This window comes from Barbus barbus, assembly GCF_936440315.1.
Source record: "Barbus barbus genome assembly, chromosome: 12".
In the NCBI taxonomy this organism is placed as follows: domain Eukaryota; kingdom Metazoa; phylum Chordata; class Actinopteri; order Cypriniformes; family Cyprinidae; genus Barbus; species Barbus barbus.
This window is the reverse complement of record NC_136740.1, coordinates 20875951-20903078: the sequence shown is the minus strand read 5'-3', so window position 1 is coordinate 20903078 and position 27128 is coordinate 20875951. Positions and strand designations below refer to the sequence as shown.

Genomic DNA, 27128 nt, shown 5'->3' with positions numbered 1-27128 from the left:
CACTGAAATAGAAACATTTTGTAACATTATACTTCAATGTCACTTTTAATCAAATTAATGCATCCTTTTAAAAACAATTTTTGAACGGTAGTAAAAATATCATTGGTTTTATTTCTGTAAAATAATGGAGTGCACAGATTTCAGAATTCCAGGATACACTGCACTGAAGTTTTAATATGGCCTTGGGTCTTCATCAGGATCACATGCATAATTGTAATGTTGATTCATCTGTGTTGCTGTGTGGTATAAGGGCTTGGACTCTCTCTGGGGCTGCTGTGGTTCATGTTGTTCCTTCTGCACTGTGGCATTCAGCTCTTCAATTTGTCTGATCAAGAACTGCTTGTCACGCTGTTCCTGTTGCACCCAGATAAATATGGATTAAAGGATAGATTAATATTGGTTCCAGTCAGAAGATATCACACCCCATTATTTTATCTTAGCGGTTTTTTATCTAATATTCAGACCACAAACACTTTTTTTGTGCTTAAAAAGGTATACAAAGGAAATGTATTGCAATTAAATATTATTATATTATACAATTACACAATTTAAATATGCATAACCATTCTAATCCATAGATTTGTATTACTCTATAACTAAGAACTTACCAGTTTACACTGAGATTTCAGCAATGTTACACTTTTCCCATGGACAGATGTTAAAGCGTTCACATAGCACAGGAGCACACTGTATATAATAAAAATCAAAAATCAGTCCTAATCCTGCAGCAATATATTACTTATGCAACATTTATCTCTTAAAGGGATACTCCACCCCAAAATGAAAATTTTGCCATTAATCACTTACCCCCATGTCGTTCCAAACCCGTAAAAGCTTCGTTCATCCTCGGAACACAATTTAAGATATTTTAGATGAAAACCGGGAGGCTTGTGACTATCCCATTGACTGCCAAGTAAATTACACTGTCAAGGTCCAGAAAAGTATGAAAAACATCGCCAAAATAGTCCATCTGCCATCAGTGGTTCAACCGTAACGTTATGAAGTGACGAGAATACTTTTTGTACGTAAATAAAACAACGAATTGTTGAATAAAGTCGTTATTTTTGTTTTATTTCCGTACAAAACTGATGGCAGATGGACTATTTTGGCGATGTTTTTCGTACTTTTCTGGACCTTGACAGTGTTATTTACTTGGCAGTCAATGGGACAGTCACAAGCCTCCTGGTTTTCATCTAAAATATCTTAAATCGTGTTCCGAAGACGAACAAAGCTTTTACAGGTTTGGAACGACATGGGGGTAAGTGATTAATGACACAATTTTTATTTTGGGGTGGAGTATCCCTTAAAGCAACTCTTTATAGGAATATCAATGTTTTTAAACAAATTACAGTTACAGTACAATTTTACATGAAACCATAAGAAATCCTGAATTGAAAGGTTTATACTGACCAGCAGAAGATGAAGAGTGGTATGGAGAATTTCTGGGAGCCGATATAAAACAGGAATTCTTTACTGGTGTGGCTTAGCATTTTAACAGCTCCTGGTACAACTTCCCACATTGCTGAGTTCATGCGGAAAGGCCCACAGCCATAAGATGGATGGATCCTACCAAAAAAAAAGGAGAGATATGCAGAAAGTCAACATAACACTTGACATATGCATGATTATACACAAATATTCTTTCTGTCACTAAAATCAGTGTGCTACAACAAAGTGTTACAGGCCACACTGACTTAGCCACACTGTAAAGGAGAACCATGCTGGACAACATCCATCCAAAGAGCAGAACCAACAGGAAGAAGAAATTGGAGGTGGTGGATCTGAAGTTTCTTGTTGCCGGTTGACAATTCTGGAAGAGAGTTATCTGACACAAGCAAACAGTAACAAATGAGAAATTGCAATCAATTGTTAACTTAGATGTGTGTGTCTAAGAGGGACGTGTTCATGGTACCTTTTTGCAGTAATAGAAGAGTATGAACTTGATGGTGTTGATGAATGGTAGCAATGGACAGAAAAGAGCTCCAGCCCAAACCACCGTTTGACTGTAAACTAGAGCGAGAACATTCGGGGCAACCAGAAACTCCTGCCGTCCGACCCACTGAGTCAGTTTACAAGAGCAATGATCAACCACAATCCTGAAAATGGCGATAAGAAGTTACAGGCTTAAAGTTTTAATATAGAAATGTATGACCGAATGCACAAATGTGTAAACAGACCTGCGTGGGAATTCTACCAGGATAAGTGTAGCGATGGTAATCAGGAAGTCAAAAAGAGTTAGTTTATACATTTCCTGTCCAACACGTGTCTCCCAGCACTATATAATTGTGAGAAAGGGATTCAAAGTTTAAAAATAAACAGAGACAGAAAGAGGCAAACTTTTGAGACTCTGTAGCCATTAAACAGCAAGAAATCTGTCCTAAAACTTACACTGAAAATTTCTAAAGTTTGGGAAAAGTATGTTTTTTTTTAAGAAATTATTGATTCATGCATTAGGATGCATTAATTTATCAAACAGGACAGTTAAGGCCGTGTTCACACTTGGCGTCTTTTTCGAAGCTGCCGGCGTCTGTTTTACATTATAATCCTATGGAGTAAACCGTGTTTTCAAAAAAGTCCTGAGCGCTTTTTAAAACGCCACCGCCGGCGTCTTTTTCTGCAGCTCAGAGCGTTTTTTCGAGTTGAAAAAATTTCAACTTTTCTGAAAAAAACGCCCTACGTCAAGCGCCTTTTTGACAGCTGACCAATGACAAGCGAGTAGCGAGATCTGTCGTTTCCATAACAACAAGAAGAAAAATGGAGAAGGTGCCGGTAGATAGACTGCTCGTACTAGTTTCAGAGCACAAGGAGCTGTATGATATGAGCACAAAACGCTATCATAATATTGGTTCCTTCCCCGTATAATGTCGTGCACCCACAAACGTCGTTGTGAATCGACATTTTCTTTCCCGTTAACTTCAAAAGTCAACGCAAGAGCCAACTTTTTACTCTTTCTTGACATTTCTGCGGTACACAGCGCTAGGCTACTGTTGCAGCTGTTGCTATGATAACAAAAGACGCTCTCAGCTGCTATTTGTAACAGACGCTGCCAGCTTTGTTTTTCATTAAAAAAACGCTCTTGTCAACTTTTTCTAGTCAAAAAAGACGCCAAGTGTGAACACGGCCTAAGACATTTACATTGTTGCAAAAGATTTCTATTCCTGTGATTTTGAATGTCCAACATATGAAACAATCCTGAAAAATAAGTATTACATTTCCACAGAAATATTAAGCAGCACAACCGTTTTCAAAATTAATATCAAGAAAAGTTTCCTGAACATTAAATCATCAAATTAGAATAATTTCGTAAGGATTATGTAACACTGAAGACTGGAGTAATGTCTGCTAAAAATTCAGCTTTGCGATCACAGGAATACATTTCATTTTAAAAATACATTAAAATAGAAACAGCTATTTTAAATTGTAAAAATATTTACCTTATATTGGTCGTAATAGTAATTACAGGGATTGCAGTTTTCATTGCTGATTTCTCCCTTACAGGTAATCTGGTCCCACAGAGTGTACAGCAAAACACCCAAACTCACCAAACGAAGGAATACCGCCCTACAATGACCAACAGATAGAATGAGTAACATTAAGCAAGTAGAAGAGTCTCCAAAAGAATAACGACAAAGACCAAATCAAAGAGAGCAATGTATTTAGAGAAAATGACAATGCTTCATTTGAAATGATTCATTTTGAAAGCTATTTAATGAGGGTCACAATAGAAACTGCAGGCGAAGAGCTCTCAATGATGCTCTAACCAAGGCTAAACAAGTACCGCTCTTCATCTGCTCTGTGTCCTCTTTGATATCTTTATTCTGTGTGGGTGTGAGTATTGAGCGAACCTCAACAGGGCCAGGATGACGGTGGTACTGGGAGAATACTTTTCCAGTAATGCAATCTTGTCACACAGTAACGGCACCACAAAATTGCTTGCTGTTATGACCATGGAGGGTAAGTATTGCAACAGCAGCCCTGTAAAGTCCGATTTTTTCATGGACTGAGAAAAAGAGAGATTTTAATGAATTAATCATTGAAAAATAAAGCCAGACAGGGTGATCAGAACCTCAACCAACTGAATAAATACTGAGTTTTCCTTTATTTTATAATCTTACTTGTATATCATCTTAAAACTTCCACTTAAACAAATCATGAATCTGAATTTACTGGCCCAAGGCATTATGCAATATAACTTCAGCTAACCTGGCTGAACTGAGTTGCCTGTGCAATACCATAGAAAGTTGCACCGATGAGTACTGAGACTACTAGGTTAAGGAAAACACGGAGTGCATAGAGAGAGACTGTTTGGCCCAAAGTCAGGGAGGCAGCCTTTTTTTTAAGCCTTTCTTCTTCTAGATCCACCTAAGGGTGACAGACACAGTGGGAGAGAGAAAGACAAAAATAATAAATATACTGCACTAGTAGTTCCCTCTAAAGGAATATTTCACCCAAAAATGAATTTGTTAAAATTTTACTCATATCACTTACTTGTCAATGCATGCTCTGCAGTAAATGGATGCCATCAGACAGAGTCCAAACATCTGATGAAAACATCTCAATAATTTACAAGTAACCGACATGACTCCAGTCCATCAATTAATGTATTGTAAAGAGAAAAGCTTTGTGTTTATAAGAAACAAATGTTTAAAATTTAAACCATTGCTTCTGGCCAGTATACCAGTCTATAATCCATAATTACACTTCCTCCAGTGAAAAAGTCCAAGCCTTGTTATCCCCTCACATCACATTCCACCAACATATTGTTTAGAACTGTATTAATTTGTAAATGGTACTTGATCTGAGCATATTTCTCTCTTGATTCAGACAAGCCAATTTTTCACTAGAGAAAGCAATATTATAAATACTGGACTCATGATTTAGCTGTAAGCAATACAATTTGATGTTAAAAATGCCTAAATAAAGGATTTGTTTATTACAAACATACAAGTTTTCATTTCACAGGATGATAACGGATGGACTGGAGTAGTGTGGATTATTGTGATATTTTTTATCAGCTGTTTGAACGCTCATTCTGACGGCACCCATTCACTGCTGAGGATCCACTGGTGAGCATGTAATGCTAAATTTCTCCAAATCTTTTCCGATGAAGAAACAAACTCCCGTATATCAGACAGACTGGTGGTGAGCAAACATTTAGCAAATTTGCATTTGGGGGTGAACTATACCTTTAATGATTTTGTTTCCCAAGTACAATAACTCACTGTATTTTCATATAAAACACCTGAAGACAATTTCAGACTTTTTTCCAATGCACAGACCTGTAATCGGTGGCGAAGATTGTTTTGTTTAAGTTTTGTTGTGCGGTCTCCTTGGAGACCATGATCCCATCCTGTAAACACCAGCATACTGTAACCCCCTACTGCTCCTCCACCCGTCACTACAACAACACGAGCCGTGTCACCCATTCTGTTGGCCAGTCAGAGATGTCAACGTAACACTTCAGCAATGTCCTTTCAATATGTTGATAGAAAAACCTGACAAGACTCACCTAATAATCATACAAATCAAGCAGAAGAGGAAGTAGAAGGCTGCCGTCAATAGATAGGCCAGAGGGATGTTGTAAGAGAAGCCATTACCCTCAATCACTGAATTATTATAATAGCCGTAAAACAGGTACGAATACTCCATAAAACCCTAAAGAAAAAGATAATTGTGATGAGTGAAGATCATTAAGAAAATATTCACAACAAAAAATATGATTTCAGATAAACTAAATAAACTGAGATCATTTTCTATTTATTTTCGATTCAGAGTCATAATTAAATTTCACATTATTTCAGGCTCACAAACAAGCATAATAATAATTCTCATTAATTCTCATTCCATTTGCCACATTGTTTCTCAAGTATTTAAATTCAGTTTAAATGAAAATGTTGGTAAAAGCTGCTATTTAAAAATTGATGACAGTGCTGAAGATGTTATTAAATTCATATAATTACACTACTGTAATTTTTTTTTACTTTTATTCAGCAACAATCCATTAAACAAAAACAAAGTAGCACAACTGTGTTCAATTAATAATTAGATTTGGTTCTTGAGCATCAAATCAGCATATTAGAATGATTTCTAAATGATCACGTGACACTGAAGACTGGAGTGGAGGCTGCTGAAAATTCAGCTTTGCCTTCACTGGAATAAATTACATTAAAAATGACTGTAATTGTATTTCACAATATTACTACTTTATTGTATTTTGATGAAATAAATACAGTCTTGGTGGGCATAAGGGACCTCTTTTAAACTCAAACCGCAAACAGTAGTGCATCATACTATGTATTCAGATATGTTAAAAATCTGAATGCGTGCCCTTACTGTTCCTGAAACCAGGTCCAGAATGTATGTGTAAAACACCAGAAGGGCACCAGGTTTTGGATCATACTGCAAGCATATCTCCACATCTGATAGATAGATAGATAGATAGATAGATAGATAGATAGATAGATAGATAGATAGATAGATAGATAGATAGATAGATAGATAGATAGATAGAACATTATTATTAAAGTACACTTAATTCAGTTCATTGAAAATGGACAAAGCATTCTTAAAATGTCATAATATTTACTTTTTATTCATTTTAAATGTAAAAAAGTATATTAGTCTGCATATTAGTATTTCGACAAAGAGGGTTAATTCCTAATAGTGTTTTTCCCTGAATCCCATCATATTAGGAGTAAAGGGCTAGGGAAATTAGGGAGAATCCTATTATTAGGATTGCTGCAGGAAACAACCTTGCATTAGGTAAACATATCGGAACAGGGAAGAAAAAACCCAGTTTAGTCAATCAAACACAACAGCCAACCCGTTTATAAAGTAATAAGGTTTTCTTTGAAAGGATTATTTATTATAATGAATTATTAACTGAATTAAAAAAAAAATGCTTTTAAACACGGCATCATGTGAGTTTATTGTTTTTTTAATCTAACATAACTTTGTGAAGTTAAACTGTAAAGGAACTGGCACTAAACATGTCAGACTGGTCTTGCTGCTTTTATGAATACCATTATCCTGTTATCTGATAACCAGTTAGAATGTTCTCATTTGAGGGAAATTAGGCAATCGAGCATGAGAAGTTTGTGTTGTGTTGTATACCGGTTAGATTGACTGGGGAGGCGATGGTGGAGTTTAAGTTCATGGAGCGAAACACAATGCTGGGAATGAGGACAAATGCTCCAATTAACAAGGAGGACAGGAAGTTGAGGATCACAAGAAATCTCAGGAACAAGAAGTAGGATTGGACTCCTCCACCAAAGTGACCTACAAAAAAAAAACAAGTGGATGAAGTTTATTTTTAATGATCTTGTGTCTTCCATTTCCACTAGGCTTATATTTTAGCTCTTTCTTGGTGTCTTATCTCAGACGACCAGTTGATTTACCTATCATTTAAGGTGGAAAAACACATGTATGTGCAAATGAGAGCAGCATTTCTCATTTTTGTTCATTAATTCATATTTTCATCACCTCCTATCCTTTGGATTCCCCTCTTCCACAGAACGAGATAGCTGAGAATGTCTTTGGCAACCTCACAGAAACGGCGAAATGTCTGTGATTGTTTGATGTTCCAAGAGCTAGAAGTTACTGGAACTCTCATCTGATGCACCTGCCTGGAAGAAGACAGCGAAAACAAGCAACATTTTTAGTTAGAACAACAAGAATTGTTTTTCTTCAATCCAAAGGTATCCCTAAATATTGGTAATGTAAAAGTTAAAAAGTTGACCCTGGTAAATTTATATAAAACGATAATGCATGTATACCATACTGCTTTCTTTAGACCCATGTGCAGTGGCAGCTCACGGAGATTTCGAGGTTCGTTGGAGTCTTCAGCATCTTCAGGTGGGGAGACCCAATTAAACTGAACCGCACTTGTGTCTTGGACTGGAACTGTCCGCAACCTCAGGGAACCGTGAGGACTAGGGTAGTCTGTACATGTTCAGAGATGTATTTCACAATTATATAAAAATTATACATGGCAAGGAATGGATAATACTGACGCTTAACTGTACTTGGAGACATTATAGTCAAGTACAGTAATGGCTGTGTTAAAAACTGGGACTGAGAACAAAATGGAGCAGCATTTCCCCATGAACTCTTAAAATATTCTATGCACTACATTTCTATACATAGCCTTGACCTATATATGCACATCCCTGCCAGTTCTCTTCAACACTTCTAAAATAACATCGACTTTACACCATAGACTTCACACTGAACATGGGTGAAACTAAGGTTAGATTTACACTATTCAGTATAATAAATGTCACAAGACCTAACTGTATTAGATCTGCATTATATTGAGAGAACAATGGTTAATTGTATTGTTAATTACTGTTTTATATATATATATATATATATATATATATATATATATATATATATATATATATATTTAAATAGTATCAATTTAAAACATGTGTAAAAATATGTATGGCATTTTACAATTTAATTAGATTTATTTAACATTTTTAAATAATTTTTTGGTAAATATATTCAAATAAAATACATTTTTATATTAGAAGTAAAAAGTTTGAATCACCTTGTAATTTATGGGAAAGGCATTTTCAGAATTTATATAGATTATATTCAAAAGGTTTAGTTATTACTTCATTGTAGTGTTAATGTACATTTTACAGCAAAAAACAAACTCTGGACTAATTGTTAGCTAACCTTGCACATGTATCACATTGACTTTCTGTTACACACATATTCACACGGTCTTACCTGGATGTGGATGGACTTGATTGTTGAATTCTCTCAGCTCCATCAGAAAACAGGTACTATCAACCTGGATTCCACATAAAACAAACTAAAAGACAAACAGCACAATCCAGAAACAGCAGCTGTCTGTAATTTGGCAAATTCCCAACGACGGAGAAGAACACTGGTGCGTCAGGACTCTGTCATCTGGACTTTGAGTCTCATGGAAATAAACTTTGGAAACACTTCCTTGTACATATTACCAGCTGATCACTAGCTGCATGCTATAGGTAGACTAATTGTGTCTTGTCAGTTGCAACCTATTGAGAGATCCAGTTACAATGTGTGAACATTTTAAAGCATTTTGCTTTCTCTGTGGACTCGTAACAGATTTACTAAATTGCTTGTGACTGTTTAAGTAATGACTAATATTTGAAGAATTAAGTTTATTTGTTGAAAAATTATGAGTTAAAGTTATAAGCTGGTTATGAGCTTTGGTCAGTGTCTCCGTGTGTTTTATTGCCTGTTAAAAGTGTTGTCATAGAGACAAGGGGAATAACCTTTTTGTTGCATGAGCCAATGAGTCTTTATATTAACAGAATATCAAATCTTATCACTATCACACATTGTTAATAAACAAGAGAATTAAATAATAAAAACTTCCATCTCTCAGTGCCAAAAATCCTGAAAAAATGGTATCATAATTTGCACAAAAATATTGAGAACTTTTCAACAATGATAGTAAAAAAAAATTTGTGGGCACCAAATCAGCAAATTAGAATGATTTCTGAAGCATCATGTGACAATTAAAACTGAAATGTTTATAAATAATCAATTTAATTATAAAACGTATTAGAAAAGAGTTTAAAATGGTAAAAAATAATTTATTTCAAAAAATATGTAAGAAATATAAATATTCTACAATCCCCAAACTTTTAAAGAGTAGTTCAAGTCAAGGCCGAATGTGAGCTATTACTGTAGGGGGGAGAAAAATCCATCACAAAAATGTTTGAGGCGCCACTTCTTGTCAAAATCAGATGATACTTGTTAACACATTTTGTCTCCATTTCACCAGGATAAAAAAAAAAATAAATAAATCACTGTGGTTTTAATGAAAATACTGTGATTTTTTTCAAACAAAAACTCAAAGATTGGAGTGGAACATCCTGTGTTTAATACTCCAGAAAGTAAACATTTGAGATACAACATATCAGGTAGATATTACAGGAACCAGGACACAATCTGAACTGATCAATTAACTAAACACCAGCACTGCCATCCAGTGTATGAGGACAAAATAATCTGAATGTTTTAAAATAGAGCTGTTCATTATAATTTGATTTTGTAAGAACAAAACTTTTGAGCTCTTTTGAGAAGATCTTACTTTGTAACATGTTAATTGGTGCAAAATTTTAACTTGATCATTTTAAGATGCACTTCACATCATGTGGTATCAAGCTAAAAAAAACAAATGAACAAAATAGCAGAAACATTCACTCCTACTTTCTGAAAAAGTGAAAGTTAACTACTTTCACATTCTTTGTAGAATAATAATATTGTTACTAGTGCTGTCAAACGATGAATCACATCCAAAATAAAAGTGTTTGTTTACATAATATACGTACATCGTTTATATTTATTATGTATATATAAACACACACATGCATGTATATATATTTCAGAAAAATCTTGTTTATATATTAAATATATTTATAATATAAATTATAAATATAAGCATGTAAATATTTTCAAAATATATACTGTGTGTGTGTGTATTTACACATAATAAATATACACAGAACACACATATATATTATGCAAACAAAAACTTTTATTTTGTATGCGATTAATCGTTTGACAGCACTAATTGTTACATATGACACAAACATTAACCATCAATGGATACTTAATCCATCCATCAGAATGGATGAAAAACAAGGCAGACTAACTTTTAATGACAATCCATACACCTTATCATAAAGGTTGTATTACCTTAAAGACACCAATACAGAGAGAGTAAATCTCCACAAATTTGTGCTCAAAGTAGTGAAACGGGTCCAACACTGAACATTCATTAGTTGTTGTTTTTTGTAAATGGATGGATTCAGTTATAAGTACTCTGTGTGGGAGATTAATTTGAGTCCCAAGGTCACTGATGAGCAAAGAACCACTACAAAACAATACAAAACAAACTCCTTTCCAGTTGTAACTTACATAAAGAACATAATTTAAACAATACTAACCTGGTCAGAATTAATCTGGTTGCACTGTTTATCATCAGATAACAAAAATAATCACTTTAACATATGTAATAAAATAAACGATAACATTAGAATTATCGTAATTATGGAAATATTTGAAGCTATTTTCACTGTTAATAAAATTCAGATTGATGTCCTTGGGTTCATCATGCATTACACTTTTGTGTTGTGTTTTAAAAAGCAAAATACCTTGAATGGCAGTTGATGGCTATTACAGTGCATGTTGGGAAATGTTTTTTTTTGCAAACATACCAACTCTCCGGTTATCAGCATGATCATCGCATCACATTCGTTTCACTCAGCCTTCTCTCTTACCACATCCTCTTTCTCTCCTTCACCTCGCTCCCTTCTCTCGCTCTTTTTACCTCCTTTCATCACTTGTCCTACTCCTATACAAACAACAGCGATGATGTGAATTATGAAGTATATGGAGCTCCAGTAGTAGATGGTGTCGCTGGCCTTCAGGAGAACAAAACCCATGCACATGCAGTCGTAAGCCCTCATCTTGAGGAACCAGTGGATCCAGTCAAAGACATTCTGGCCCGTCGGCCCTAGACGGGCTCTGACTGATGACTCCATGGCCGATTCTGCTGCGATACACAGTGGGATAGTAAGAAAAGAGAGGTAGTAACCTACATGGAGGCCATGCCAATAAGCACTGATTAACATAGTCCATCCAGCCCTGCCATAATAAGTAGAGAGAGAAAAACAAAAAGAAAGTTAAAGATTAGGGATGATCAATAACAGCACAATGCAGTTGAAAGGTCAAATGTACATGCTTGCACCTGAGAGCATATGCTCTGAAAGGAGCGTTGGGGTAGATGTAGTGGTGAAGCCACCACTGCACTGTCATGTTCCAGTAGCGCATGCCATGCCGAACCTTTACGCAGAAATCTGTGTTATAACAGTCAATGTTCTGGATCGTTTTAAAGTCATACTCCACAGCTGTGTCCGGATCAGGACTGAAACAAAAATAAAATTTCATTAACATTATCAAACTTCAAGTGAGCTTCTAATTTCCCATAGATATTCTAGCTTAACGGCCTTGTATATCCACGCTTAAGAAATATGGCCTTTTTTATTGTGATTACCATTTACACTAGGAGTGCACAATATATTGGTACCATATTAGTTAATGCTGATATTAAGAGATTCAACTTTTATTTATCTGTACTGTTTGATTTAATTGTGCATGCTCATTTCCCTTGGTTTTACAGATTTAGATTGCCGATGCCAACTAAATGTTATTCTTAAACATATTCAACTTATTAAAAATCAAGACTTTTTCTAATTGAAATGAAAATGGTCATGCCATTCATTAAAAGACCGATTTTGGTTTTCAGTATTTTTAAAGGTGACATAACATGAAAATCTCACTTTTTCCATGTTTAAGTGTTATAAACTGGTCCATCTACCAACCCAGAAAATGTGAAAAAGAACAATACAGTAAATTTTTTTGGTAAGCCTTTCTTTGTAAGCTTGTGAAAAATGAGCCGCTCAGATTTCTGTGACACAACTGTGACCCTGCAGTCGTCTGACACTGTGTTTTATTAGATCCTGCTTCAAGTCTGTTACGGTAAAAGGTAAATTTATCTTCTTGTATAATTAAAGTTCAATTGTATTCTTCCAAAGATCATAACTGTTATTTCCTGGTATAAATATATCTGTAGGTGGACTTTAAAGTTATCAGATTTACAAGTTACAGTCAAATTGTAAAAGCACATTATAACTCTATCAATGAAGTTATACACCCTACCTATATTTCACCGTTGGCCCTCCTCCAGATTTGGACAGAGCCCTCTGGGGGTAACAGCCTAGACCTGCACTGATACAGCCAGCCTCTGCCCCACACCACGCAGAATAGAAACGCATCCGGAATACAAAGAAAATTGCCACCATGTAGAAAAGCCTGAAAAATAATACCACTATGACTCTCAATATGAAAACAAATTGTGATAATGTATGATTTAATTTTACCATCTCCTTTGGCATTTAATTTTTAGACTCTGTTTGGAATGGTATTATAACCCAAAAAAAGGTACCTGTAAAAATAGTTGTGGTCCAGGAAGTCATCAGTAAGGACATAGGACAAGGGAAAGACGGAGTTGACGGCTATGAATAGAGCTCCATAAACGGGCACCATCTTCAGCCTCTGCAGGCAGGGCTCTTTACCTGGCAATGCGAGAGGATTGGACTGCTGCAACCAGTCTGCATACGTCTGATAACGGAAGAAGGGACCTGCAGAACACCGGCAAGAGTGGGTGGGAGAAAGAATGGAAAATGAAGGAACGTGAGAAGAGAATGGTAAGAGTTATCAATGAAGACATGAAGCAGATGGGCAAAGATAGGATGGAATATAGGTATGGAAACAAATGGAAAATTGGAATGAAAAATGAGCCACAGTTTGGGAGGACAAATCATGGCAAAAGAGGAGCAATAATAAACACAATCAGTTATAAAAAGAAATTGGACTCACACATAATTGAACTAGTAGCAGAGAGAAACAAAGAGAGACATGTTAGCATACATGCAAAACAAACAGTACATTTGAATAGATTCTAAAGCATTCCCACATAATCAAATCAACACAAAAATCATGCAAAATACCTGTCATTATGCCCACATAGCAGTAGCTGTATGATATAATGTCATAAAGTGAAGGCTCATGGGAAAGTCCTCCCACCACTGGGGATTTGGTGAAGGTGCTCACTTCCTTTTTCTTCTCCAAGTGATAACTTTGAATCTCATTGGCTAAACTGACCATCTGTGCATTCAACACAAAGCTCATTCAATACATATCAAGCGATTAAAACATGGAAAATGTGTCTAATTTTATTGGCTTGTACCTTCAAAGTTAAAAGAAGTTGAATAGCATTGGCAAAAGGTGTTGGTTGAGGAAGGCCAAACCAGGTGACCAGACGGAAAAAGAGGAGGTACAGAAACGTCCAACCCAAAGACAGAGCAGGGGCACTTCTAAATATATATATATATATTTTTTTAAACAAGACAAAAGTCAAACAGGGGAATCACGCCAAATCCAATGTAAAAAGTCCTGACAGCTACATTTCATACTAACCGCCAGTTCATCTTTATAATCAGCCATGTTCCTAACACTGTGCATAGAGAGTGTAGAGTGTGGATCCCGCAGGTTGCTATCGAGATGATCAAACCTAACAGCAATGCTGCCCCCTGCTTGACTGGAGGACCTGGGAAATAATACACGGCAAAATGATCGAGGGCAGTTATTTTAAAGTCACGATTCTGAATACTTCTCTATTGTGACACATCCGAAAATAAATGGATTATCAAAATAATAATAATAATAATAATTATGGCGAGAACTTGGTTCCATACATCAGTTTCTTGACTGGATTTTGAGACGTGGGCATTACACTTAACAATATAGGAAGATGAAAGTGAGCTTGCTTCAGGGTGGTGGTTAGTTTGGGGTGATGTTTAAGTGGAATAAATGATTGGAGAAGTCCTGTATACATCACTGGAAGATCCAGTTATGACATTTTGATTAAAAATTACAAGGTCAAAAACGTTTTTTTTTTAAATCAAACATATACATGGATGAATCATTTGCAAGAAAATTTAGAACATGCATTTAAAACGGATAGGGTGAAATTTCATTTCATGCTGATTTTGTGCTTTATATAAGGGTGAATAGAGGGACACTTAAGCTTAATCATCCTTGTCATTATTATTTCATTACTCCAATCAGCATTAATAAGTATTCATACAGTAATGAGGCATCACTTGTACATTGGGAAAGGCAATAAATTGTAATTTTGTATATTTATTTGACAAACATATATTTACATTTCGACCCATTTACTCTAATAATAATAAATAATTTGCCATTAAAAACTGTGATCTACGGGGTTTTTAGCTGAGGTCTATGTGTGGATGAAGTTAGATTTCAAGCTGTAGTATTTATTTAATATTCTGTACTTTTTGTCACAAAACAACATTGTGTGATGGGCTGAGCCATTCTAAAAAAAAGTTGTAAAACAATGTCAATGTAAAATTAACCAGCTTCACCTGTATTCACCCTATTTCTCACACATTAATATAAAGAATAACATGGGCAGACTTACTTAGGTAGCGGAAGAGGAATCCTACAGGAATTGATGCAGCAAGGATTCCTAGGTAGACTAATTCATCTGGTGACATCTTTCTGTTAACACCAATAACATATATAACAATAAGTATAACAACTGTCTCACTTGTTTAATACAGGGGTTCTCAACTCTGGTCCCCGAGGTCCACTTTTCTGCAGAATTTAGCACCGACCTTGATCAAAGGTCGAGGGCAAGAGTCCAGAACCTCTTGTTTAAGAGATCATATTTCATTATTAATCTAACATTCAATTGTATGTGGCTTGGGTTAAAGGAAGAGTTCACCTCAAAATGAAAAGCTGTCATCATTTATGCACCCTTCAGTTGAGTTTCTTTCTTCTGTTTAACACAGAAGATATTTTGAAGATTGTGGGTAACCAAACGGTTGCTGGTCCCCACTGACTTCCACAGTACGGAAGAAAAAAACTTTACGGGAACTATCCCTTTATTCAGTTTGGAAAACTGCAAACATTTAATCAGTCATCCCATCTTTGACATTACTAAAAATGAAACAATGAGATGTTGAGGTAATGCTTATGTACTTAATTAATGACTTTACTGAACCAAACATTTCCAACTTGTCATGACAGGTCTCTAGCTCATGCACTCACTTCCAGGCACCAGTCATTCAACATAAGTTATCTTAAGTTTATCATAAATCTGACATTTGAATAGTCAGGTTTTTTTTAGATGCATCTAATAGACTGGCCTCACAGATAAGCAGACTGACAATGGATCAGTGACAGTGGATCATATATGCCACCTATAATTCTGAAATAACCAGAGCAATACTTACAGCAGCGATATATGGGGATGTACGTAAGACGATTTATTCTGAGGGATATTAAAATATCCTGCAGTCCCCTTTATCCGCCCGCACTGGCTCGTTGTCTCCTCACCACTTCCTACTACCGCATATGTTCATGGATCATGGAGTTGCCAGATATTCCTAACAAACGCTTCCGTGAATGATAAAATTGTTAACAAAAAAAAGAGGGAAAGAGGAGACAAATTATATATATATTTTTTTCTATACAATAAAAATAGATGCAAAACACCTTTATGGTCTTGTAAAAAATAGCTTTATAAAAGTCCTATCATTTACCACAATTGCTTGTGCAATGTGAGATATTTCTTTTTCATTTTTTTGACTGTAAGAGACATTTGAAGACCAGAAATACTGCAGGTTTTATTATAAGGTTTATAATAATAAACGTAATTTATTTCCCATTTTCAGGAAGATAACGGTTAAAATATTATGGTTATATTAAACGGTTAAAAAAACAATAGACTTTTATATGTCTATGAAAAAACAGCCGCCATCTGAATATCTGGCAACCCCTTCAACAGACGGGGACTTTCACTGCTGCTGGGGGCGGAGCACTGATTGAAACAGGGGCTGCATCCGAAAACGCTCTCGGTTACTTACGTAACCTCAGTTCCCCGAAATGAGGGAACAGACATTGCTATGGGAAATACATTTCCCTCGAATACTACTGAACCCTTATTGTATCACTGTGAAACTGGCCAATGGTGTTCAAGCGCGCGAAATATGAGCGGGAATCCCACTCTATATAAAGCAGTGCTTGTACAACTTTCAGAATCTTTGACTGAAGCAACGTGCACTCAAGATCCTGAGCTCAGTGACACGGCAATAAGAGCAATGTCTCGTTCCCTCATTTCGGGGAACCGAGGTTACGTAAGTAACCAAGAGCATTCACCTTCAATTCGATCACTCTAGATTGCTATGGGAACGTATAAAATCCCGCCGTGTCACAGCGATGGAGCCTGGCTCGACTAAGTATGTCAGGTTTCTGACATCTGGAGCCGTAATGAGAGCGGAACTGACATTAGTAAATACAGCTCAGGTCTCATCAACTAAAGTTCAATTCAGTTCGATTTGTGAACCGGTGTCCTGACATTTTATCCTACCCGTCAGATTTTCCTACCAGGGCTTAGTACGCATGCGCACATCAATATTTCGTCCTTTTTCTCACGCTGAACAACAATATTTAATGCATCTGCATTACTGTAAGGGGTAGGTTTAGGGTTGGGGTAGGTGTAGACGTTAATAAAACACAATCTAATAGGTAGAAAAAAATTATTTATTGTTGGTTTCCGGTAGCTGTATCCCTTCTAGCTACAACCGCGAATATAAAACATAATTACTGTACTATATACACTACTGTAACTTCCTGAGAACCGGCTCAAAAGAACGATTCGTTCAAGAACCGTACATCACTAGTTGCTAGTCTCTCGTAGCGAATGAGGGGCTTTCTGCCATAAATGGATGTAGATTAATCTCTCGTTCTAACTGTGTTGAACTTTAACACGGATTCTCTTCAAGTACACGTGTGACGCCAAGGTTAATTTAAGGTGCTCGTGTGCATGTAAATGACATTATTCTAATAATTCATATTATAATACATACTTAAGCTCGGTTTTGTGAAAGTACTTATTTTCTTAACAGATGGCCAGTTCAAGAAAAGTGGTCGAGTTTTTCTATGATGTTGTTTCGCCGTATTCCTGGCTGGCATTTGAAGTACGTATTGTTTTTCTCCTTTAAAGTTGTGAATTGCAATCCAATTTACTCAAGATGTTCTCGTATAATGTGTTGATTTTATGTTTTAAGGTGTTGTGTCGCTATAGAAATGTTTGGAACATCGACCTCAAATTTAAACCAGCATATTTAGGGGGAGTCATGCATGGCTCAGGTAATGGGCGTGTGTGTGTATATTTATATCATTAAAAACAACAGTTCTAGATTCTTTAATGAAAATGTGTTTTTATCTAGTTTCAGAATGCATTATCTATTTTTTTTAATAACAAAAGAATGGTATTTATGTTGCATTGTATACTGAAATAGGTCAAAAGGAACTAATATTAGACTGTCATGAGAGCAATAATCATGCAACAGCTAATTAATCAAAGCATTATAAAAGTGTACTTTTATAAATAATATATTATGAAGTTTCTTCTATTTTTAGGCAATCGGCCCCCTGGAATGGTCCCAAATAAGTTTCATTACATGACCAAAGATCTGGAGCGGGCGTCTGGATATTTTGGCGTTCCTTTGTATCCACCTTCAAACGTTTTTGAGGCAATGTTTGAGAAAGGTATTCAAACCATGACCAGATGCACAATGCAAGCCATACTTATTTTTTTTCTTTCTGTCATGTATGCTTTGTTTAAGGGAAAAGATGTATTTTAATCACTTTCTGTCACAATCTCTTTTATTCTCTTTCATCGTCCATCTTTCCATGTAGGCACTTTGAATGCAATGCGTTTTGTGACAGCTGTAGCAGATAAGGAAAAAGAGGGAGACGTGCTGGTGGAAAGGGTGTCTAGAGAGTTCTGGAAAAGAATCTGGAGTACTGATCAGGACATTACCCTGCCTGCCTCACTCACTGAGGTATCCTATACCCAAGATTAGCTGTTTTTAAAAGAAGAGGTGTCAGATGCAGAACCTGGTTTGTAAAATTGCTAATTAGAATTAATTTACAGGTTCTGTCTCCTATTATTATGCCATAAAACTATACATCTATATGATAACCTCTGTTGTACTTCACCACTATATTAAAACAGACTTGTTTTGTGTTGCACAGGTAGGATTAAAGGCAGGTCTCTCGGCCAATGAGTTGGAGGAAATTCTGACCCTCTCCAAATCTCAGCCAATCAAAGACAAGCTGAAGAGTGTCACACAAGAGGCACTGGACTATCAAGTCAGTGCCGTTCACTTGCATCTTTGCACTCTGTCTTTCTAACCAGAGTGTCTTTGTGGTAAAAATGTAATATGTATCCCTTAGAGTGATCTCTCCCCCACCCATTTTTGCAGTGCTTTGGTTTTCCATTCATCGTGTGTCATGTGAACGGGAAGGCTGAGCTCTTCTTTGGTTCTGACAGATTTGAGCTCATGGCTCATGGCATCGGTAACCATGGATTTTTAGGATAGTCTAATGGTTACTACTTATACCCAGTTTTCTTGGTGGTTTATTGCATTTGATCAGGTTTTAAACCATAAATTCCTATCTAACCTTGGGATATTAATATCTAAAAATATTTTAAAATGTGCTATTCATTGTCCAATCCTCGTCTTTCTTTCTTTTGTGATACAGGAGAGAAGTGGATGGGGCCTCACCCTGACAATCCCACATCCAAAATGTGATCACTGCTCTCCCATATTTCTAAATAAAATGTTATAAATGCTGTACATTCACATTATTCTCACAGTATAAACATACTGAATTTGAAAGAGAGGAAAAAACTAGCCGTGGTGACTGAAATAAGATATTTGTGTGTATACTCCTTTTTTTTTTTTTTTTTTTTGTGAAGTTGTGAGTTTCTTCTGCTCACCAAGGCTGCATTAATTAATAAAAAAAATACTGTAATAACTGTAATATTGTGGAATATTATTGCAGTTTAAATTTTAAAAATAAATTTCAATAATAGAAAAAATATATATTTCTATTTCGATATATTTTAAAATGCAATTTATTACTGTAATGGCAAAACTACATTTTCAGCAGTCGTTATTCCTGTCTTCAGTGTTAAACTAAAGATTAATATAGTGTGATCGTTGCATAGTATAAGATATTTTCCATTGTCACTTCACACTCGATTCATTTCCCAGATTGGTCCCATAACAGAAAAGTTAAAAGGAAAAATAAAAGTTAATGTAATTTAAAAAAATAAAAAGGAACCACATAATCAATCCTAAACGACACAATATTCACCTGTTCTCTACAGTATTACTGTTAGCATTGAATTAACAATGCTAAAACTATGGAATGACTCAAATTACAACTGGTTTTGCTTACCACATATGTACTACAACCTTTGGAACATGAAAAACCCTTTTGGTGAGTTACAGCAATTGTTTTCCATGAATAATTATGTACTGTATGTACAGTAAGGGTGATTATTAACAAAATTTCACCTGTAGTAAGCCAGTCTGGCCACTGGGAATGTACTACAACCTTTGGAACATTAAAAACCCTTTTGGTGCATTACAGTAATTGTTTTCTGAGAATAATTATGTACTGAATGTACAGTAAAGATGAGATTGACCAAATTTCACCTGTAGTAAGTCAGTCTTGTAACTACAAACCTACTACAGCCTTTGGAACATCAAAAAACCCTTTTGATGAATTACAGTAATTGTTTTCAAGAAAATAGTTGTTTACTGAACATACAGTAAGGAAGAAATTGGCAAAATTTCCCCTGTAGTAAGTCAGTCTGGCCACTAGGAATGTACTACAAACTTTGGAACATAAAAAGCCCTTTTGGTGAATTATAGTAATTGTTTTCTAAGAATAATTGTATACTGTACATACAGTAAGGAAGAAATTGGCAAAATTTCCCCTGTAGTAAGTCAGCCTGGCCACTAGGAATGTACTACAACCTTTAAAACATGAATAAACCCTTTTGGTGAATTACAGTAATTGTTTTCTAAAAATATTATTGTACTGTACATACAGTAAGGGAGATATTGGCAAAATTTCTCCTGTAGTAAGTACATACATTAGGGGAAATTTAAAACATTTAAAAGTAAGTAATTAAAAAAATGTAAATATTTTCAGTCACTTTACCCACAAGGAATTTACTATGGCTTTAGAAAAATAATTTGTATTAATTATTTTTCTTCGTTTTGTACTTAGAGGTAAATTTGCAGATGGTCCCTAAAGCAGCCAGGGTGAATATCCAGCCAATATCAAACCTAAAACTAACTTTACCGCACCACAGAGCAGCATGTAGCATCCAACATTATTATAAATAACCACGGAACGTAACATATTAATAATGGTTGTTAAGTTATCATAACTAATGCGTGGTATTCTGCCATAAATAGTCAAGTCAAGTCAAGTCACCTTTATTTATATAGCGCTTTTTACAATGCAAATTGTGTCAAAGCACTGCACAATATCAAAAAAGGAAAATAATGTGTCAATAAGTTTAAATAGTGTCTTTGCAATCAGGTCGACGATATATAGCGGATCTTGATTTGTCTCTCATTGAACTTTAACAAGGCTTCTCTTCGCTGAGGGTGCAAGTACCACAGTGAGACCATGTCACTGAGGGTAAAACCAGTCACTTCTTTGGAATTGGTCCGAACATTAATCAGAAAGGTACATATAGCATGTCTGAACTCCCAGAGACGGTATAGCATGCGCTAATGAATTTTAAAGCACATGATACATAGTGATCCCAGCTAAGTTGGTTTGCCAACCACCATTAAACACACAGATGAAGACAAGTGATTTCTAAAAAGGGAAAAAGAATTCCAAACAGGTTTGAAGAAAGTTTAAAAGGGAGAGTACACGGCAGACAGTTAGTTAGGGGTAGGGTTTGCCTATGTCTTTTCTTTCTTCGTAGATCCCATCCCTTAGCGATCTCCAACCTGCAGCAACACCCTTCTCCCGTTAAAAGGAATCAGAACAAGAACAAGAATGCAGCAAAGGTATTGTGTCATCATGCCTGTAAATGCCACTATAATATATTGTAATATACTGTATATTGTAGTCCACTTTATGTGTTTGGATTTGTGAATATGATATGATGGCATTCTGTCATTACTAATGGATCTTGATCAGTCTCTCATTCTAACCGTATTCTACTTTAACAAATTTTCTTTTCATTGAGGGTACACTCCCAGAAACTACAGAACATGCTCAAAGTTACAAAGCATATGAAACATAGTGATCCCAGCTAAGCTGATTTGTCAGTCACCATTATACTGTAGGTTGCAGGCTGGTGATTTCTGTTTTCCAAAAAGGGGAGAAGAACTCCAAACTGGAGTGGAAAAAATCCAAATGGGGAAGTACAACTCCAAAAGGGGGAAATACAGTTAAGGTTAGGGGTTAGCCTAAGTCTTTTCTTTCTTTGTCCCAACCACTGTTCACTATTTAATTATTGAAAACAAACAAAACTTTTCCCCTTTCTATCATTTATATATATATATATAATAATGCTTAGTGGTGTGCCGTGGAATTGTTTACCTATCGAAACTGTGCCACAGCAGAAAAAGCACTGCCTTATTAATGATCTCCAACCTGCAGTTACACCCTTCTTCTATTAAACAGAATCAGATCAAGAACAAGAACACACCAAGGGTATTGTGCCATGCCTGTAAATTCAATGACAATACTAATCTATTATTCTCTATATGTATCCGTTTGGTTTTACAAATGTTATAATATAAATTATTTATTATAGATGTCCAGTTCCAGAAAAATGATTGAGTTATTTTATGATGTTGCCTCTCCTTATTCCTGGCTGGCATTTGAGGTGTGTATTGTTTTTTTCGGCCTTACTTCATTGCCATACCATCGGTGCTAATGCAGTATCATTATCATGCATGTGTTGATTTTTTGTCTTTTAAGGTGCTATGTCGCTATAGAAATATTTGGAATATCGACCTCAAATTCAAACCAGCATATTTAGGAGGAGTCATATATGGCTCAGGTAATGGGGAAATGACATGATCACAACTAATCTAAATACATATGTCACATTAATTATCATAGCTTTTAAGATATTCCAGACAGTAAATGTATTCCTTATATAATTATTTAATCACTTTATTTCACTAAATGTGAAGCTCTTCCTAGAGCAATAATCTTGTAACTGCTGAAGTATCATTTGTAACGTTGCCAACTATATGTGACAGTTTGCATTATTTATAGATGAAGACAGAAACCATTATCAAGTCTATTCTTTTCCTAAAGGTAACCACCCCCCCAAGTAAACTTCTATACATGGTCTCAGATCTAAAGAGGCTGTCGGAGTATTTTGGAGTCCCAATGTTTCAACCTTCAAGCCTTTCTGAGAAAGGTATTCAAGCCAACATTTTTCTCAGATGGTTCTTATGACTAGATTTAGAAAGCAATCCATATTTGTTTTCTTTCTCTTATAAAGAAAAAGATTTTTGAACAAAAAAAGGTTTTGTAAGTGCATGCTAAACTTAACTCATCCAATCAGATATTTATGTGCTACTAAGAGAATTACATGTCTTTTATTCTTTTTTGTTCCTCTGTTCTCCATTGCAATCTCAGACTCTTTGAATGCAATGCGTTTTGTGACAGTTGTATCAGAGAAGGAAAAAAAGGGAGACACACTGGAAAGGGTGTCTAGAGAGCTCTGGAAAAGAATGTGGCGCACTCATCAGGACATTATCCAGCCCGCCTCACTCACTGAGGTAATCTATAACTGAGAAAAAGAAATGAAATGAAGTCAATAAAATTATGTCATTACTTATTTTAGCACCAACACTCTTAAAAAAAGGAGCCAGGAAGAACCAAAAAGGGGGTTTTGTGGCGATGCCATAGAAGAACCATTTTTGGTTCCCTGAAGAACCATTTTGTGAAAGAACCACTTATGAATAGGTTCTTTATGGCCCCATTTCTTCCAGATCAATATCCTTACATTTATCATACTATATATATATTTTTAATAGGATTGTTCATTAAAAAAAAAAAAATCCAGAAGTTACAAGACTTGACAAGATGTATGATTAAAATGTTTATTGCATTTACAGTATACATCAATGCAGTATACATCATACCTCAATACTGTGTATATGTGTTTAATAGGGATGTGCACAAGTACTAGAGTACTCCGACTTGACAATGATCGATTATTTTTTAAAGTCACTGCAATCATCGTTTTCATGATCAATCATCGCTGTCAAGTCTGAATACTCGATGATCACCTGACTTTATATATTTCTCTTTTTCTGATTGGTTATGGCATCATTTTGGGTGGTACCTGAGCTCTGACTAGTTAGTGTTAGGACAGCATGCCATCCAGACAAAATCAAAACCACCAGACCTTAAAATGAAAAATTTACAAAAATGCTAAACATAAACAACTTAACATCATATTAAATCTATATTAAATCGCAAATTCTAAACTCATTTTGTAGTTCTATGACCAATTCATAGGTGCAAAATGGATAGTGGGACAAAGTGGCACTTTCATATTTTAAGATTTTGTTTCACTCAGCCTTTTTTATTTCATTTTAAAACATGATTGCAGTATTTTTTTTATACTAAACTTGAATAACTAGCCTAATAATTTTTTTTTGAGTCATATATATATTTTTAATGCAAAACAGCATTAAAATAGATATGAAAGGATCTACTGGTCTTTTTAAATTTATAAACACCACAACACTATTTATATAACTCAAAATTAATACTTTTTATTACACTATAATTGAATGCAACTAATAGAAAATGAGTCTGGAATGAGTTCTGGACCAGACAGGACAATTTAGCTCACTTGATCTCTCTTTCCAGAAACAAAAATATTTACAACATGATGAGTGTGAAAATAGTCTCTGGAACCTTTCTGTGCTATAAAGAACCTTTCTGTGCTACAAAAGAACCTTTTGTGCAATGAAAAGTTTCTTTGGATATTAAAGGTTCTTCATGGAACCATACACCCTGCCAAATAACCATTTAGGAACCTTTTTTTAAGAGTGAAGATGGAGACTGGCATATTTATCAATGCTAAACCAAGAAAACAAACTTACAGCTATATAACTACAATTCTCCAATGTCTGTCTGCACAGGCAGGATTAAAGGCAGGTCTCTCAGCCAACGAGTTGGAGGAAATTCTGACTCTCTCTAAATCTCAGCCAATCAAAGACAAGCTGAAGAGTATCACACAGGAAGCACTGGAGTATAAAGTCAGTGTATTTTACTTGTGTCTCTGCACCCGCAGTCTTTCCCACCAAAATGTGTTTGTGGTAAAAATATCATAAAACCTCCTTTTACAGTTTTTCCCTACTTTTGCAGTGCTTTGGTCTTCCGTTTATTGTGTGTCATGTGAACGGGAAAGCTGAGGTCTTCTTTGGTTCTGACAGATTTGAGCTCATGGCTTATTTCATCGGTAATTTTATAGGATGTAGACAATTAACTGATTAACCAGCCCGTTCTCACAGCAATTCGTAAATATTTTACGAGGTGGCTAATTCGTACGAATTCGTACGACCTCACTCGTACAAATTCATACGATTTTTGCTTAATCGTACGTTAGGGTTAGGGTTGCCAATTCGTATGAATTTGTATGAATGACCTAAACCTAACCCCGCCCCTAAACCCACCCGTCACTGGGGTTTAGACAAATCGTACTAAATGGTACGAGTGAGGTCTTATGAATTTGTACGAATTAGCCACCTCGTAAAATAGGCTACATACGAATTGCCGTGAGATAGCATTGCATTAACCGATTAACCAACAATGTGTTTGATTAATAAAATTGGATAATTATATCGTTTATTGACATATTTAAATTTTCCTTTTTATTTTTAGAAAGGCTATTGTCCAGTTATTCTCTTTCTTTTGTGTTCCAGGGGAGAAGTGGATGGGGCCTCACCCTAACAAGTCCAAAGCCACAATGTGATCACTACTGCTCCATACTATTTCAACAACTTCTAAATAAAATGTTAAAGTGGTGTAAATTGACATGGTTTCAATTCAACAGCAAACACATACACACACGTTTATATCTAAAAGAGGACATTTGCTATGTTTCCATCACCCTGTTTTAATGCGCATTTTGAAGTATCACATGAGAAACAAGTGATGGAAACACCAAATTTCGAATAAAAATCCCTTAATTCGCAAAAAGGTTTTTATGTTCGCTTGAGGTGGTTTTTGACTAAAAAGGGTTAATGTGAATAATGGGAGATGGAAATGCATTTTGCAAATAAATTCCTCCAAGCCCATCAAAAAATTCATGTGACTTTGCGCTATGAGATGAGAACTTGACTAGCAGCGGACTGATCTCGTTCCACAGCATCTGAAATGTTGTTTTGGTCGTTCTGAAATGCCTGAGCAAAGTCTGTCTACCACCCCATCTGCCACCCCAGAATTATGCCAAACTAGTCCGTGTTTATTACATTCATGATTATATGAACACGGAAAAATAGATCTATTTTGTTGTCATTTGTTGGGAAAACCATTAGTGGACATTTGTGGTCAAGCAAATTTTTAAAAGGATAATGCCTGTTTCAGTGGCTCATTTGTCGCCACCTACTGGCATAAATGTAACATCAACAAACAAATCATGATCTGAAAGAATCTTTTTGGTCTGAATCAAATAACTCGAGTCTCAGAATATCAACAAGATAAATAGTTAAGAATCTTAACTTGATTAACTATGTTGGCTTAATAAAGGCCTTGACTAGTTAAAGAGAGACTTAGAGAAAGTGAGAGAGAGAGAGAGGAAGAGTAGGCAGTTGCTATAGGGTGTTCTGACCTTCCATAATGTCCACAAAAGACAGTAGGTTTTTTTTTTGCTCTCAAACTTGATGCACTAAAATGTGTCATTTATGTCATCCAAGCAGCCTGTGCATTATTAATATCTTGTGTATGCATTAATGATAGACCTACTCTCTTACAATCTCAGAGACATTTAGAATATGTTGATTTAATAGCCAAAGTCTTGGTGCCCTGGTTATTTATATTTTAATATTTATTTTTGATGGTTTTTAAACAGTACAGTTTACTGGTAATGCAACTGTTCAGCACATTCATTAACACAAAATATGTATATCAGACCAGAAATACACATGAACTACACAGGGACACTTAGTGCTGCTGCCATGCCTCAGAGTCATCATGCCACCTTCTTAATCATTTTCTATATCTGCTACTGTATACAGTTAATTATAAATACTATAAACTAACCCACACCCTAACACTACCAGAAAATTTTACATTTTTACAAAAAATAAAATAAATGACTTTATTTACAAAGGGTGTAAAATATTTTGTCCATGTCAGATAATATGTCTAGAACTTAAAATATGATTAATATTAATATAAAATAATATAAAAGAAGTAGCATGGTCTCTGTAGTTTTAGCTGGTAAAGACTTATTTTAAAAAAAATTGGCCTTTGTCATTTCTATTTGTTTACTTTTTATTTATGGCTTGCTGATTAACCGATAACTGGTTAACTGGTTTTTGATGCAACTGAATGTTGAATGGTACAATCTTACTATGGACTATTTGAAGGCCTAC

The 27128-nt window shown here is 35.4% G+C and overlaps 4 protein-coding genes across 12 annotated transcripts; 2 read left to right on the top strand and 2 right to left on the bottom strand.

Moving 5' to 3' along the window:
• Positions 1-23: 23 nt before the first annotated feature.
• On the bottom strand, positions 24-11146 carry LOC306877823 (transmembrane channel-like protein 7). The gene is made up of 17 exons (XM_079429803.1): positions 10959-11146; positions 8740-8803; positions 7776-7941; positions 7483-7625; positions 7114-7278; positions 6334-6419; positions 5510-5655; positions 5280-5427; positions 4204-4362; positions 3846-4000; positions 3435-3561; positions 2178-2275; positions 1913-2096; positions 1695-1825; positions 1411-1566; positions 609-687; positions 24-354 (listed from the first exon to the last, which is right to left on the bottom strand). The coding sequence occupies exons 2-17, from the start codon at positions 8780-8782 to the stop codon at positions 172-174; spliced, it is 2169 nt and encodes a 722-aa protein (XP_079285929.1). The 5' UTR covers positions 8783-8803; positions 10959-11146; the 3' UTR covers positions 24-171.
• Positions 10526-16019, bottom strand: LOC306877824 (lysophospholipid acyltransferase 7-like). Its single transcript, XM_079429804.1, has 9 exons — positions 15897-16019; positions 15080-15159; positions 14053-14182; positions 13823-13949; positions 13584-13740; positions 13019-13214; positions 12733-12885; positions 11762-11938; positions 10526-11658 (listed from the first exon to the last, which is right to left on the bottom strand). The coding sequence occupies exons 2-9, from the start codon at positions 15153-15155 to the stop codon at positions 11271-11273; spliced, it is 1404 nt and encodes a 467-aa protein (XP_079285930.1). The 5' UTR covers positions 15156-15159; positions 15897-16019; the 3' UTR covers positions 10526-11270.
• A 671-nt stretch (positions 16020-16690) lies between these two features.
• On the top strand, positions 16691-19780 carry LOC306877862 (glutathione S-transferase kappa 1-like). 9 transcript variants are annotated; one of them, XM_079429861.1, is made up of 8 exons: positions 16691-17476; positions 17571-17642; positions 17733-17814; positions 18088-18216; positions 18367-18512; positions 18706-18822; positions 18936-19029; positions 19216-19548. In XM_079429861.1, the coding sequence occupies exons 2-8, from the start codon at positions 17571-17573 to the stop codon at positions 19263-19265; spliced, it is 690 nt and encodes a 229-aa protein (XP_079285987.1). In that variant the 5' UTR covers positions 16691-17476; the 3' UTR covers positions 19266-19548. The 9 variants fall into 9 exon arrangements, with proteins under 9 accessions (XP_079285987.1, XP_079285986.1, XP_079285990.1 ...); XM_079429860.1 differs by having other exon boundaries at positions 16709-16799; positions 19216-19495; XM_079429862.1 differs by having other exon boundaries at positions 17434-17490; positions 19216-19495.
• A 2704-nt stretch (positions 19781-22484) lies between these two features.
• On the top strand, positions 22485-25504 carry LOC306878559 (glutathione S-transferase kappa 1-like; the record flags this gene model as incomplete). The annotated part of the gene is made up of 6 exons (XM_079430988.1): positions 22485-22561; positions 22825-22930; positions 23152-23294; positions 24672-24788; positions 24898-24991; positions 25455-25504. Exons 1-6 carry the CDS (start codon positions 22553-22555, stop codon positions 25502-25504), a joined length of 519 nt encoding a protein of 172 aa, XP_079287114.1. The 5' UTR covers positions 22485-22552.
• Positions 25505-27128: the final 1624 nt, after the last annotated feature.

Bases quoted from the DNA above. Each gene is read 5' to 3' on its own strand.
- LOC306877823 (XM_079429803.1), bottom strand. From the start codon at position 8,782: ATGGAGCTGAGAGAATTCAACAATCAAGTCCATCCACATCCAG. The intron at 7,626-7,775 runs GTATACATGCAT...GTCTTCTTCCAG, and splicing joins GGTCTAAAGAAAGCAGTATG to GCAGGTGCATCAGATGAGAG. The intron at 5,428-5,509 runs GTGAGTCTTGTC...ACTGGCCAACAG, and splicing joins TTGATTTGTATGATTATTAG to AATGGGTGACACGGCTCGTG.
- LOC306877824 (XM_079429804.1), bottom strand. From the start codon at position 15,155: ATGTCACCAGATGAATTAGTCTACCTAGGAATCCTTGCTGCATCAATT. The intron at 14,183-15,079 runs GTAAGTCTGCCC...ATTATTTCCCAG, and splicing joins ATTCCTCTTCCGCTACCTAA to GTCCTCCAGTCAAGCAGGGG. The intron at 13,741-13,822 runs GTACAAGCCAAT...TTGAATGCACAG, and splicing joins AACTTCTTTTAACTTTGAAG to ATGGTCAGTTTAGCCAATGA.
- LOC306877862 (XM_079429860.1), top strand. From the start codon at position 16,764: ATGTCTCGTTCCCTCATTTCGGGGAACCGAGGTTAC. The intron at 17,643-17,732 runs GTACGTATTGTT...TTATGTTTTAAG, and splicing joins ATTCCTGGCTGGCATTTGAA to GTGTTGTGTCGCTATAGAAA. The intron at 18,823-18,935 runs GTCAGTGCCGTT...CCATTTTTGCAG, and splicing joins AAGAGGCACTGGACTATCAA to TGCTTTGGTTTTCCATTCAT.